The sequence below is a fragment of the Eubalaena glacialis genome, chromosome 12 (genome assembly GCF_028564815.1).
Source record: "Eubalaena glacialis isolate mEubGla1 chromosome 12, mEubGla1.1.hap2.+ XY, whole genome shotgun sequence".
Classification (NCBI taxonomy): Eukaryota; Metazoa; Chordata; class Mammalia; order Artiodactyla; family Balaenidae; genus Eubalaena; species Eubalaena glacialis.
Genome location: NC_083727.1, coordinates 42399940 through 42415242, shown reverse-complemented (window position 1 = coordinate 42415242; position 15303 = coordinate 42399940). Strand labels below are relative to the sequence as shown.

The 15303-nt window shown below is 41.8% G+C and overlaps 1 protein-coding gene across 1 annotated transcript in view; it reads right to left on the bottom strand.

Moving 5' to 3' along the window:
* The window catches only part of MAN1A1 (mannosidase alpha class 1A member 1), a 165674-nt gene extending 150611 nt beyond the window's left edge, over positions 1 to 15063 (bottom strand). Inside the window, exons 1-2 of the mRNA XM_061207179.1 lie at positions 14792 to 15063; positions 13738 to 14582 (exon numbers count right to left, since the gene is read on the bottom strand). Of these exons, the coding sequence (XP_061063162.1) occupies positions 13738 to 14346 (609 nt within the window). The 5' untranslated portion in view covers positions 14347 to 14582; positions 14792 to 15063. The remainder of the gene's footprint in view (positions 1 to 13737; positions 14583 to 14791) is intronic.
* Positions 15064 to 15303: the final 240 nt, after the last annotated feature.

Below are 15303 nucleotides of genomic sequence, written 5' to 3'. Positions count from 1 at the left end.
TTTCCACCAATGGCAAACAGATTTAAATTCTAAGATTGGAAAAAGTAGATGGGGCTGGGGGGGCTGTGGCATTAAAAAAAAAAAAGCTAGAAAAAAAGGAGACTAAATGAAACATACTCATGGCCAACAAGAATATCTTTACTTCTTAATTGGTTTTTATTAAACAAATTCTACTTTGAAACCTAACATGAAAAAACTTTAAAATTAAAAATATCATAGCTCAAAAGTTTTCTATTGTTTTAGGTTGAATCATAAGAACTTACATATCACCTCTTATGTTAAGACTAAATTCAGCCAAAATATTCTTCAGAAAGTCTTTAATATAATATTCCAATAAAAGAAAGTAAACTTTAAGAACATTAGTTGGTGTTCTGTTTCCAAATCTAATCCTCCAGGCACAAACTACAAAGTTAATAAAGAACAGATTAAAACAAACCAAGAACAAATTATTAATTCCGTTTTCCATTTCACTCTTCAATTCTTGTTTTAAATGCACTAGGAATCTCTGCTGCCAATGTAGTTAAAGCTGCAGCAGCTCTAATAATCAACGGATCTTATCACAAAGGGTATAGATACTTCCTAAATGAAAGCACCATATGCCTAATTATTGAGCTAAATTTATACCCATAGCTATCTCTGAATGAAACATATTCAGCTTTTTCGGCTCACAAAACATTTCTTTCCATGCCCTTAAGGTATTTTAGATTTCATTCTTCTCCTCTGACTTCTTTCCTCCTCCCATATCTGAGTGTTTGTGTGACACCAGGCCGGGAAGCCAGAGGTAACTGGCCCCTGATGAATGGACACACTCTCCCTGGTTTTCCTAAGGACGAGCATCACTTCTGTGAGATAACAATTGAAGAGGCAAAAGAATGATTTCTTTCCTGCCACAGGAAGCAGCAATTTTGGCAACAACAACTAAGCAGGGAGGTAACAGCAGAAAATACAGCTATTGGTTAACACAGCAATACTGCAGCCCAAACTTCCTTTTCTTTCCTGGAAGTGACTTCTCAAAACCAGTTCTTACCAACAATCCCTTTTCTTAACCTTTTACTCCAATCAACCCCTAGTTGCTAATAAATACTATTTACTGAATAATGCTATGTACCAGGAATCATGCAGAGAGATTCACATACATTTTCTACTTTAATTCTTAGAAGAACTCTGCAAAAGGGAATTATTAGCCCCATTTCACAGATGGAAAGGGAGGCTCAGAAGGGTTTCTACTCTGCCATCTTGTCTCACCGTCTGAGTAGGTTGTAAAGAATTTTGGTGACATACTTAAATTGTTTCTCATTTTGGTTGTATTTAAGACAAACTGCCCTCCACTGTTAAATTCTGGACCATGAACCTATGGAGTAGAAAAAGGTGTCTCCACACTGAGGAGGTCTAAACTCTAGATGGAAGATAACCATGCCCATGAACTTAGCAACAAACAGGCCAAAGACACAAACAATCAATGCCACATGACTTCGGAGAAGGGAGAGATCAGTAAAGGTTGGGAATGTGAGAGAGGGCTTCAAGGAGGCATAGATGTTTGAGCAAATGAGAAGACACTCCATTTGTAAAGAATAAAATAAGGTGTGTTTTGGAGACAGTACCTATGCAAGTTTAGCTGAAGCACAGAGTCCTTCCTAATTTAAGGGATGTGACTCCAGCAAACTGAGGCAGATTTGTAGAAGACAATGAATGCCAGCCTAAGGAGTTGGGACTTCATTCTAGAACAATGTTTCTTAAACTTTAGTCACTGGACCAGTGGTATCAGCATCACCCACAGGAATATGTTAAAAATGCAAATTCTGGGGCCCACCCAGACCTACTGAATTAGAAACTCTGGAAGCAGCAACTTGCAATTTGAGTGCTAATGTGCTCTCCAGGTGACTCTTAAGCTGGCTAAAGTTTGAATCAGTGCTCCACAGGAAATGAGGCCCACTAAAACCTGAGTTGGGCAACATGAGAGAAGTGATATTTTTGGAAGATTAATCTAATAGTGATCTGCAGAATGAACTGGAAAAGGGACCATGTGCAAATTCATGAAATTCAAAGAGCCTCTACCATGCAATTATTTATATGAGACAACACTTTTCAAGAGATATAATATTAAACTGGGAAACAGAAGACTAAGGTCCTTTCTCAAAATATTACACCTTCTTACAGAGAAAATTTTTATTAGATTCTAATTTCTCTAGTGGAAATAACACCTAACCTATGACTTTTCATTTCACTGTGGTATTGTAAGCACTATTTATAAAAACGCCACAGTCTCCCAAAAATGTTTGCTGGGATAGGAAAAAAAACAAACAAACAACCCACACTAACTTTAATTAGGGTGTACCATGTACAAAACTGAAATGTAAGAAAAATGACAACTCTTATTAAATGTAGTCCACAACTCTAGATAATAATGAACAGAAATGAATGAGGACTCTACCTAATTTAAAAATCACAGAACTGAAAAACAAAATGCTGACTGTAAATATAAAGCAGACTAACTTTTAAGCAAAACAGGACTTTTTATATTCAAGTAAGTGTCGACCTTCAAAAGAATCTCACAAGTACCCACATTTATTTCAGTGATGTTACATCTGCTCAAAAGATTTTTTTTTATGAACCACCTTCACAGCCAGTTTACAAGTCATGTAAGAAAATGAATACAGCTTTTCACTTTATAAATCATTCTAAAAACAACTTTAAAACTAGAAAAGCTGTCTCCTACATTGATGAATCTCTTTATTCACTAGATCTGGTTCTGAATGACTTTTGACTGTTATAACAAAAAATCAAGTCTCCCCTCCAAGACAATGGCCTGTAGCCCATGAGAACAGGTAGCAGGGGTTCCAAAGACGAGTGGACACCACTTTTGGAATATGTGATTATTTAAAGGGGGGAGGGTGTCACACTTAACCTAAGTAATTCCTCCTGGTACACTTGTTTAAAAAGGTGTATTCATTCAACTAATATTTACTGGGTGCTATTATGGGTGAGGCCCAGGGCTACGGCTCCGGTGGACGAATACAGGGGACACTCTTTCTCTTGATCTTAACGTGACAGTCCTGTAACAGATTCATGACTCTGAAGAACCAACATCAAAGAGATTCTGTACTCTCAGAGTAAGTGAAAACAGAAGTACTTCTTACCTCTGCTGTGGCTTTATCTTATTACTGATAGAACACTTAATAAATCATAATTTTTATTCACCGTAACTGCTAAAGCAGCTTTCAACAGTAGTTAATAAATCATCTTCATTTTTATGCTCCTCCAATTAGCTGCCCACCCCACCTGCTTTTTTTTTTTTTTTTTAAGCTAAGTTCTTCATCACACATTCTAAGTTAAGCAAGCCCTAGGAGGATTAAATAATGAAGACTAACCAAAATGCTTAATATGAGCGAACGTATACAATGTATGAAACACATGCCAATTATAAAATACGTTTTTTACTACATAAAGTTCCTTTTACACTTACCAAGAATGCCTTATAAAATTGACTCAGGCTAACTCCTGAAATCACAACATGGACGGTGAGGCACTCCTAATCATGAGATGAAAACTTGTAGTTGACTAGATACATTATGACAATCAACACTGCTAGTTGACTACAAAAATAACATGTCTCAGAGAACAGCATCCTAAATATTCTAAAATGACTATCATCTCAAACCACAATTTATAAAAATAATATAGTACATTTATGTCAATCATTATTCACCATGTTAATGCAGTCTCAAAACCAAATTTAAACAGTTCTGGCATTTGGCAGACTTTTATGAACTAACCAAGGTCAGAATATAAATACATTTTGAAATGTGCAGCTCCTCACTATCTTAAAAAAGCATGACTGGAAACACATTTATTTGGAGTTAGCCAAAAAAAAAAAAAAAAAAGCCTAAACTTCCTAAATAAATCATGCTTTTCTTTTATTCTAAAATAAAATACCTTAGACAAAATGCACATTTATCCTATTTAAGACACCAAAGGCCTCTAATATACAAAAGATCAGCCTGCCCCTTCAAACGTAAACATGCATATTGCTTTGAAATCTTATTGACAATTTCCTTTTGGTTAATTTTTCTTCTTTAAGAATTCGGCTTTGTCAGACTTGGCATTTTCTGGCACCACTTAAAAAAAAAAAAAAACCACTTCTGAAATTCTATTTGGACCATTTCTGAGCTTCAACTGTGATCTTAAAATATTAGGAAGCCATCCTGATGAATTCTAAAAACGAAGATTCCATCCCTCCTTTGCCAGATCTTCAGAGAGGCCAACATCTTCCTCAAATATGTGATGCAAAAACCCAACGATAACAATGAAGATGAGCTGATGGAAGCTGGTGGGCTGCGTCTTGGCTGAGGGAAAGCAGGCTGTTCCAACATGCTTGGAACAATAGGAGTACCTATTGATAGGTACTCCTATCAATAAAGGGCACTTATAATCCTAGGGGTCCAGCCCAGGGAAGAGGCAAATTTTGCTGCTGTTTTTAGTAGACAATGCTGTCTACTGCCTTTCAGGACTTTGCCCCCTTCAGGAGCCATGTGCCTGATAGATCCATCTTCTCTGACACCCCACTTCTTAGTCTCCAAACTCTGCCTGCATCCCAATCCTGCTTCTTTAAGAGCCTCCTTGTTCTATACAATTCAGAGTGAGGAAATCCAACTAGTCACCCAACACAGGAGATAATGCTGCTCAAAGAAAGGTAAATTAAATATACAAGATACTGTTTCATCACCCATGAAATTTATAGAGTCAAGACTAGGTTCATTACATTACAGGTGGAAGTATACATTGTTTTTGGAAAGTCAACCCTCAAAATGTACTACGATCCTTTGACTTATTCATTTCCTCTACTAGGAATTTAAGGGGAAATCCTACTCATGGGGTTGGGGGCAGCAATGAAAAATGAGCTGGAATCTTAATGGACAAAGGTGTTTATCTCAGCATTTTAAAATAAAAACAAAAAACTGGAAATAATCTAAATGTTCAGGTCCAAGGGGATGGTTAAATAAACTATGATGCTTCTATTTCATATACTATGCTATCATAAAATTACACTAAAAGAAAATGAAAAAAAAAACATGTATACATAGTGTGGTTATAACTGGGGGAAAAAATAACCTATATGCTGGGGCAGGAAGTGTTGACACTGCTTGTGACTGAGTGATTGAACTGTGAAGGATTTTTTCTTTCTTTTTTCTACTCCTGTGTACTTTCAAAATGTTCTTTCCTAAGCAAGTGTTACTTTATAATGAAATAACAGTGCAAGATACTTGCTTCTTTTACAAACCCATTCCCGCCCTTGTTAAGATAAATCTCAAAGTATAATAATTTCTGCTGGGCAACTTTAGTGATATTGTTTTAATAGCAGCCTTTAAGAAGCAATACATCAACAAAAGGGAGGCACTGATGGTGAAATTTCAGGCAGCTGGGAATGAGATTTTGAGACTAGGTACACACCCCGTGCTGCCTTCATCATTCCACAGGTCTGTCCTTTTGTTTTGTGCCCCAACAGACAGACAAACAGTGAGGAAACACAACCTTTTAGTAGTTGCAGCACGTATTCTTGTGAAAGAGGAACTAGAGTCAATCATGGCTCAAACATCAGCTCAGGGAAGCTGGACGTGGCCACCCCCAGCGTGGACCATGAGCCCTGGACTCCTATCTCTGGACCCTCTTGTCCCTTAGAAGAATCAAGTGCGCTTCATAGGACTTTGAAAAGACCTTTCCAGGACCTCCCTGGCGGTCCAGTGGTTAAGACTCCAAGCTTCCACTGCGGGGTGGGGGTGGGGGGGTTCGATCCCTGGTCGGGGAACTAAGATGCCTCAAGCCACACAGTTGGGCCCCAAAAAAAGATCTTTCCATGAAAAAGGATTTGGCAGATATGAGGATTCCAGCAATAGCTCATGGTCTTTGGATGGCCCAAGTTCATGTCTCAACCACAATCATTCACAGGCCCATGTACATCATTATTACTGCACCTTTTCTCATAAACTCCTGGCCTAGGCAAGTGTTGCAGCAAAGATTGTTTTAGTGCGTAGTGTGTGCTGTATTATTAAGCCGCCCCTGCAGAGCTCGGCACCCTTCACCAGGTTTTTATCTCCTCACTTCCAATCTTTCTCTCATACTAAGCACCCTCACACTAGGCACTGGAGACAGGACAATCCAATGGGAGACCCACATATATAAATACATAAAAAAGTATTTATATAATACTTAATATAAAAATAAAAAGTTAATATAAATGTTGATAATATTAACACATCAAAGGTAATATAATATGACCTGCATGTCACTGTATGAAAGGATGTAGAACAAGAGTGACCAGAGAGTACAGGAGCAAATGAGGGACTGGGCCTTTGATAAGCTTAAGAGCGAGGGAGACAAATGGACTGCAGTAAAAAGGAAGTGAGGCTGCATTTCAGTAACGAAAGTCAGCTAAATAACAAAGGCTACTTGGGCTTTTTAATTTCATTATCTCTGTTCTGGATTATCTGCAGCTCTGCTGGGCTCTAATGTACCTAAAGCAACTGCCGGAGTATTCATGACAGGAATGAGGGCTGCGACTTTTCAATGCTCTTAAGCCTTAATCTCATTTGGTTTTCTTTCAAGTACCTAATGATCACAGAAGTCTTTATCAGGACTCCGTGTGTGGGGCAGGGTGGGGGGGGGGCAGTGCTGCTGCATTCTGCAGAGCAAAGGAACTAGCCAGGGTTGATTTCCTTCTAGGACGGTCTCAGTGGGCTTCTTGCTGCTGGCCTGCTACTCAGGGCTGAGGAGGAGGGAGGGCCAGGCCAGCCAGCCTCCAAAGCGTATGTTCTCATTAGAGACAAGATGTCACAAGCAGAGCCGGGGCCTGAGAGCTAAGAGGCAGTTTCCAGCTCTGTAGTTAGTGCACTGGGGGAATCTCAGGAAGTCACAGCTCACAGGGCCCTGTTTCTCATATGTAAAATGAGTACCGGGGTTAAGCCTCTCTGAGGTCCTTCTGGGCCTGATACCTTAATAAATCTAAGTTCAAAGCCCTCAAAAAAGGCCAAAATCTGTGAGTTACGAAGTACAGCTGATTTATGTGAATTTTGACTACCAGGTGACAGACTGAGCTCTGATTATAGAATTGATCACAATTACATAAATTTTTGCTAAATCTAAAATAATTTTCTTCTCACTTCTTAAAAACATTCATCCAAAGACAAACCAGGTTAAAATGCATTTTACTTAATCCCTCTTTTTCTCTATTTTGGGGAACAATTTCAATGCTTAAGGAGGTAACTCAAGAAATGTGATCATTCTGAGAAGATGGTACTTCAGGAACAAGCACATCTGACTGTGAGAAAGAGACTAATTCTTTAACACATATTTTGAAGTACAGAAGCTGGAAAAGTATGTAATTTTAAGGATAGCAAAAGTTTTTTGGAATTTGGCAGGAATGTGAGAAAATCAAGAGTTGACAGTAGCACAGTAAAATCATAGCTGTCTGGAATGATCATCCTGAACTGGAAATGTATCCCTTTAAGCAAACCTAATTTAAACTGTTTTTGATAACTTTTTGAAACATTATTACCCACTTCCCTGATGTATTAAACAGTATCTGAAACAATGTAATCTCAGCTTGATGGCTTTAGGTAGTGATTAGCAACAGTAATAACAGCAAGCAACATTTATTATACACTCCCTGCACACCTGATACCATTCTAAGTGCTTTGTGTGGATGATCACATTTAAACTTTCCAACCCAACAAAGTGGGTACTTTTATTACCTCCATTTTACAAATGACAAAACTGAAGCTCTGACAGATTAAGCAATTTGCTTAAGGTCACAAAACTAGTAAATGGAAGAGGCCAGATTCATACCCAAGTCATCTGACTCCCAAAACTAGCCCTTCTCACCACACCACCTTGTTACAAATGAATGGAGCAGGGGCAGGTAAAAGCATCCAGAGAATCTCCAGGACCTACTTGGGTGAAGAGAACTATGTGCTCCTATAATGAAGAGACCACAGATTGGTGTGATTTTTAAATGTATGTCTGCTTTTTTTTTTTTTTTAAATGTAAGTATAGTTGCTGTACCATATTATGTAAGTTACAGATGTATAGTACAGTGATTAAAGGTTATACTCCATTTATTGTTATTATAAAATACTGGCTATATTCCCATGTTATACAATATCCCCTTGCAGCTTATTTTATACCTAATAGTTTGTACCTCTTATTCTCCTATCCCTATATTGCCCCCCTCCGCTTTCCCTCTCCCCACTGGTAACCAATAGTTTGTTCTCTATATCTGTGAGTCTGCTTCATTTTTGTTATATTTGCTAGTTTGTCATATTTCATGGATTCCACAGATAAGTGATATCATTAAATATATGTCTACTTTTAAAAACACATACTCCTTCAGATTAGCTTTCCATTCTTCTGTTATGCATTGCACAATGTCCAAAGAGCATGTACATTTATAGTTTGAAAGAGCTCCTCGACGTTGGCCCACACCTTTTCTTTTTTTCTCCCTATTTCTCCCCCATCTCTCTTTGTAAAGAATGACCAATTGAATGATTACTAATGCCTCTGTTTCCTGCAGATATCTTTATAAGGAGAAAAAGATGTCATCAAATTTTCCCTGGGTGGCTTTAAAAAGAAGAGGCCTTCTGAATTATGCCCCTAGTAAGTTTTTTTTTTTAATTACTATAGTTAATGTAACTTAACTAATACGAGGTCAAAGTTATAATACTGCAGGACTGTACATGTTTTGTACTCACTTGACATTAGTGTCTGCAAATAATAAATATAGGCAGTCAATTTATATACCTCTTTGGCATTTTACTTAGGAGACAAGCCGTGTCAGGATAACGAGCAACATTCATCCAGGATTGGGCTTCTATTCTCAACTCTACCACTAACTAGCAAAGTGATTTCCAGAACAATCTTTGTGTCTCAGTTGCCTCTACTGTAGCTATCTCTGAAGTCTCATTCAGATACAATATTTTATGGCTTAGAGCATATGTTTACTTTTAAAAATCAGAGAGTTATAATTTTTATGGCATATTTTTGGTAACAGAAAAAAATTTTTGCAGACTTTGTATAAAGGACCTTTAAACATATTTAGTAGTAAAGGGTGGGGGACTAGAGGTAGTTCAATTATTTAACACTAAACAAGGTACCAGGCAAAGAACACTGAGGGAAAAGTCAAGACTTAGGTTCCCCAAAGAAAGAACCTCTTCCTTAAGCTACCAAACACTGGCTTCTCCTGTATCATTTCTGCCTACTTAGGGAAAAGGCATGTCATAGTATCCCTGGAGCCCACAGGGGGGCTGCTCCTATTTTGACCAACCAAAACTTACCTTTGACAAACACATACATTTTTGTGGTTTTGTAGGTTATAAAGAACTTAAAAGGCCACAGGTTCTCTACTGGGTTATGAGGTATAAGCAGGGTCCAGTGCAGTGCTGATCTACCCATGTATATTTAGCCCTCACACTGATCTGTTGGGTTTCCTCCCCTCTGACCTTGAGACACATGCTTTAAACGCTCTCTAATAAAGAATTTGTATTACCATAGCTTATTAAATAATTTAATACAAATAAGTTAACTAAGCTGAAGTCCAACAAATTCAGATCTCACCCAAAGACACTTTTTACACATGTGAAATATTAGCATAAATTTCTCAAAGTGGTTTAGATTATTAGCTCACCTAAGAGATGCAGATGCATTTACTCAAAAATGCATTTTTTTAACCTCTTTTCCACAGCCTAAACTAGGTTCTAGGTCCTATATAGAGTTCCTTTATATGAATATTAAGAATGTTAAGTTACCCAATATGAGGAAGACAGAATACTCCTCCCAAATTATCAATAGCTTACAGAAAATTAAGTTGAGCATAACTGATTATCCATTAACAATCTTCTCCTGCTTTTGTATATTAATGTTCAACAGTCAGCATCTACTCTAATACATACACTGTTGAAACCTTAATTTATTTATTTACTTGTTAAAGAGAGAAGCCTTTTACAAACACTCCATGACCTACCTGCTCTGGGAAAGGTCCGAAGAGTGGGGAAATCTTGCATTTGCCCATGTTCAATGTCCAGTGTGTTTCAGAACAGGGTGAGCAGAACAGGCAAGGTAACCCAAGGACATCTAAGCTCCTTCAGAGTCAGGTCTTCAAACTGTGGTCTTTATTATTTTGCAAATATTATTTTCCACCCTACTACCCACACGAATAAGTTAAGTTTCAAATTAAAAATGTTTTGTTTTAATATGTCAAGGTAGATTATTCCTATGTCTGACCTTTAATAAAATGCAAATAGCTTTAATAAAAGGGTCAATTGTCAGTAGTTAACATAAATTATAGACTCAAGAACAACCTAAGGCTAGTAGTGTAAGGCATAAAAATATATATTCACCATTAGCCATCAATATGAAAATTTTCTTTCAACTTTTTATTACATAAATAGTTCTGGAAATAAAAACTAAAGCCTGTTTGGAGAAACCTAGAGAAGATAACTGTGACCCTACAGCTAACTGGTCTGAGAGCCTTACCTGATAGGCCCAAAGCTGGCTGTCAGCCTCCCCACTCCCACCCCATGTAGACTGGTAGGGGTTCCAGTCTGAGAAGGGAGGAATCCCACTGATAATTTGATGATTAGGGCTCTAATCCTAAAGGACAGTGCAGGCTCTTTGTAGTGACCCCCCGCAAAAGCTTCCTGATTTTAAAAAAGAGTTGGGGTAGAAGGAAAAATGGACTACTTTTCTAAAAATTCCATGGTGCTCTTCAACTTCTGTGCTTCGTTTGTCTACCAATGCTTTTTAAAGTTAAAGACCACTTGAGCACAATTTTTAAAAGATCAATCTCATGAGAATATGCACTATGTGTGTATTGTAAATTTCAGGGAAATCCCAGAGTTAATTTATTTACAAAGTTTTCATGGGGTGGGGGGCTGTCTTCATTTTGGCTTTAAGTTTTACATCAAATGTTTACCATCCATCAGAGATCAGTACTGGGAAGCACGTAGCACCTTTTTGTGAAGGGTGCTAGGCAATAAATATCCTATTTGAAATGAGAAAGTGTTTCCCCTTAGCACAAATTTGTTAAAAATTTACCACGGTACCAGTAACACAGCTGTGTTGGCAATATAAAAATAGCATTGGCTGTCTTTAAACCAAATTTACAAAATGAAAGTTTGGCTCAAATATTATAGTCCAAGCTCCCAACACGTTAGACTTGCTTATACCTTCTAAATTTTACCCATAAAACTGTTAGTACATTCAGGTGTGATAGAGAACCCAAGTATATGAAGAGAACTAGAGAATACAGGAACAATAAAAATCAAGATCAAGGCAAAGATCCGTTGGTCCATGACAAGGCATACTTGGTGGTACCTGAACTGAATCTAAATGTGTAAAGTCCAGAGCCTTATTCACAGCAGGCAACCACTCTTTCCTCTCTAAAACTGAACATTTACAGTGTACTTTTAGAATAGCATGAGTAACTTTTTTTTTTTTTTTTTGGTTTACAAAGGAACACATCTGCCTGAACTAATCTGATGAAAATCCATAATCCATTTCTTCCCGTTAGCCTTTGACTAAATACTGAAGCTAATCATGCTGGCTTCCCCGCCCCCCAGGTTCTCACAGCAACATGAAATTTTAAAGAACCCATTTAGTTCAACCACTTTATGCAAGACTGGGCAGTTTCAAAACGTCTAGGTGTGAAGATGTTAGCACCACATGGACATAGAAGGCTACATAAATTTCCTTTACGTGGTTAATTAAGACCTTCTGATCTAGAGACATAGATAACACGGATCTAATAAGGACAGATATGCATACTGTTACTATGCTGTCCTGAATTGACTGCTACTGTCTTAGTGCTTCTGCTCTAAATGCACTTTTAATCACTACTGGTCAGTACCAATAGCTTTTTCACATTCATGCATCTTTAGCATTTAAAATAATTTCCTGGGACAACTGTGATCTGCACTAACTGGCAGCGCATAGGAATTTAGAGGCATGAAACGTGTGAATTACATTGCTTCAAACTTAAGAGAAACATAAGCAGATACAAATTTGGGGCTAAATTATCTATGGGTTTTGGTTGGCTATTTTCAAGGAGCCTGAGAGATGAAGAGGAGAGGGAGATGGTTGGTGAAAGCAGAGCCTTTTTTCCACCTTCCTGGTTTTGCAGCACTGACAGGATTCCATGAAGAAGGGAAACTGCTAGACAGAAGTTGTCACAGGGAGTAAAATCCAACCCCCCCGCCACCGAAGTCTAGGAGGGTTCTATGCCTGAGGAAGGGTCTCAAAGCAGAAAGGCTGATGGGCTGTGGAAGGAAGCTACTTGCACAGGAGGGATGAAGCAAGGCATTCTGCCTAGGGTAAACTGAAAGGCACCCAAATCCACTTTAACTTGCTCAATTACAGCTTAACCAAATTCATCTGGTCTTTATACTAAAATCAGAAATCCTACAACAACCAAGCTGCCTCCATTCTAGAGCCACTTAAGCTAAGTACCTCTTCACAACCTCAAAATTCTTTTTACTCTGAAAATTGGGGGGATCAGGAAGCTTCCTTTCCTGATTACCTGCCCAATGTCAAAATACAAAATTTATTTTCACAGAGACTCTGTGAACCTTAAAAAATGACAAATATATTACTTCCATTCATAATGTATTTTAGAAATTGGAATCAAGATTTGAGATGAAATGCTTTTAATATGGTTCCTGCAGCTCTTGGATTGTGTAAAAAACCAGGCTGGCATAGTTTCACAGGGGAGAGTAGCTGTAAAAGGAGGCATGTCCACAGAGAGCCTGGTGACAAGAGGAAGTCCGGGCTTCAAGTCCTGACTCAATCACTAACTGGTTCTGGGGCTCTGGGCCCTTCAACTTTCATCTTTAAAATGACAGTCCGAAATGATTTGTAAGGTCCTCTTCAGCTTTAAGCTAGGCATGAACTAACCACATGTTACAAGTTCTAACTGAAAATTACAGGGAAGAAATTATGAAAGACTTATCAAAGTCCATGTTTGTCCTAGATTAAGTTTGTCATCATTGTGCTGCTGTGGAGGAAAACCTGTTGCATCACATGGAATACTCTTTTTCCGACTACACCCGAAATGCAAGAGGCGGTAGGCTGGCTTTTTACATTTTTCATTTTTTGAAAAGTAAACAACAGTGTGCCCCCTATGATAGGAAGTTCTAGAGTTTCACCTTTATAGTCTGTAAGTACACACAGGATGCCACCTGGCAGAATGGGGCCACATGACCCAACGCGGGGTGTGCTGGCTCGCTGTTAGAACGTTTCTATCGTGCGTGATTGATGCTTTGCGTTTATATGCAAGCTTCATTTCAAAGCCACGTCCAAGCCTCATTAGAGGGCTGTTTGGAACCTTCACTGTCACTGTTCTCAGGGACGATTAACCATGTATCAGGCAGTGAAAGAGGAGGTTTGCACAGCACCTGCCCATGTATTTAATACCTACCTCGTGTGGCTTATGCTCACCGGAGCATGCAAGTTAAGAACAACGGGATTCAACCTCAGATCATAATTGGCCTCATCTACTTTGACACTGAAATGGAAACGAAAGAGCCTTTGACACTGCACCTGGTCTAAGTGGAAAACGATGTCTCCCCACACTGTAATGTCACCGTCATGTCCCCCTACACTGTAATGTTAAAGTCTTAAAGAGTTTCAAAGGTTTGTCGTTTCTCCCAGAAAAACACCGCGGGCCCGCAGGGATTTCTAGCCGGGTGCACTCACCTCTTTGATCGTCTCCCTTTTCTCGCGGATGGCGGCGTCGGCCGGCTCCCGGTCAATCGCCCCAACGAGGGGTGCTAAGTCCACTGGGGGCAGCATCTTGAACCCCACCCTGTTACTCAGCTGGTCCTGGGCCACCTTCTCCTTCTCCATCAGGATGTCTCTTTGGATCTCCTCGGGCAGCTTCTGCAGGGTCTCCTTGGCTTCCCTCAGAGCCCGCTCGTGGTTTTCACGGATCCTCGCCAAGTTGTCCTCCAGGGCGGCCGCGGGGTCCCCGGGCGCGCCCTCCTCGCCGCGCCGGGCTCGCCCATCTGCCGCGTCCTCGGCGCGCGCCCCGGGCCCGGGCTTGCGGTCGGCGGGCGGCTGCAGGGCGGGGCTGGAGTGGAACAGGACCCCGCTGAGCAGCTTGGAAGAGTCGGGCAGGAAGAAGATCGCCCCGAAGCAGAGCGTGATGAAGGCGCTGAACACCAACAGCAGCACGAACTTCTCCGTCAGGCGGAAGGCGGCGGGGCCGGACCCCTTCCTGCCGCCGCCGAGCCCCCCACCCAGGCCGCCGCCCAGGCCGCTGCCCGCGGGACTACTGAAGAGCGGCAACAGGCCCCCCGCCGGCATCGCTCCCGCTGCCGCCTGGCTGCCCGCTGTCCAGTGGCCTTGCGCCGCGCCGCTCAGCAGCCAAACTTCGCCGCCGCCCGGCGTCAGCGGCTGCGGGGCTGGGTTCTGCGCATCCAGGCCGCCCAAACCCCCCGCCTGGGCTGCAGGTATCCCTTGGGGAGACAACTCCCCTCCGAGTCTTCCCCCCGGGGCGGCTCCTTTGGCAAACAGGCGCGACAGTGCGCTCGCTGCAGCCCCTGCGGGGAGAAAAACAGTAAAACGTAGTAACTACGATGATGGTGATAAAGTTTCCACCGGTCTCCGCCCTCCGACGGCCGCGAGAGCCGCCAGGACAGCTCCCCCTGCACGGAGTCCGGAGTCCGGCTCCCGGCACCGCCCTCGGAGCCCACACTTTGGACTTGGGGTGAAGTTTGCAGGTCTCGGGGGCAGGCTGTACCGTGCACACCTGGAGCAGAGCCGCGCGCGGGCACCTCCTGGAAAGGGCAGCGCACCTCCGCGCCGCAGAGGCGCAGCGTGGGTGGGGGGGCTCGTCAACTTCGCCCGCTCCTCATCCCGAAGCTCGGACTAGCTGTGTCTCCGCTTCCCAGTTGGCGGGTGCGCGTGCAGCCCGGCCGCCCCGCAGCGCTGGTCGCCGCTCAGCTGGGCTAGCGCGCCGACCTGTGGGCGAGCAGGAGCGAGCGGGGCAGCACGAAGCCCTCCGCCACTGCTCCGCGAGCACTAACACCACTGCCGGTCTCGGGGCGGTCGGAAACGAGGGCGGTGACGCGGCCCGAGAGTGATGGTGCGGCCGGGCCAATCACGCGCGGCTCAGGGTCCCGCGGGGGCGGAGCCGAGGCGGGGAGGGGGCAGCGCCGGGAGGGGAGTTTACGGGAAGCGCAGCCTCGCAGGGGCCCGGCCGGGGGCTGGGAGGTAGCGGGGCCCGGAGGCGCGAGGCGGGAGGGAGTGGCGGCGGGGAGG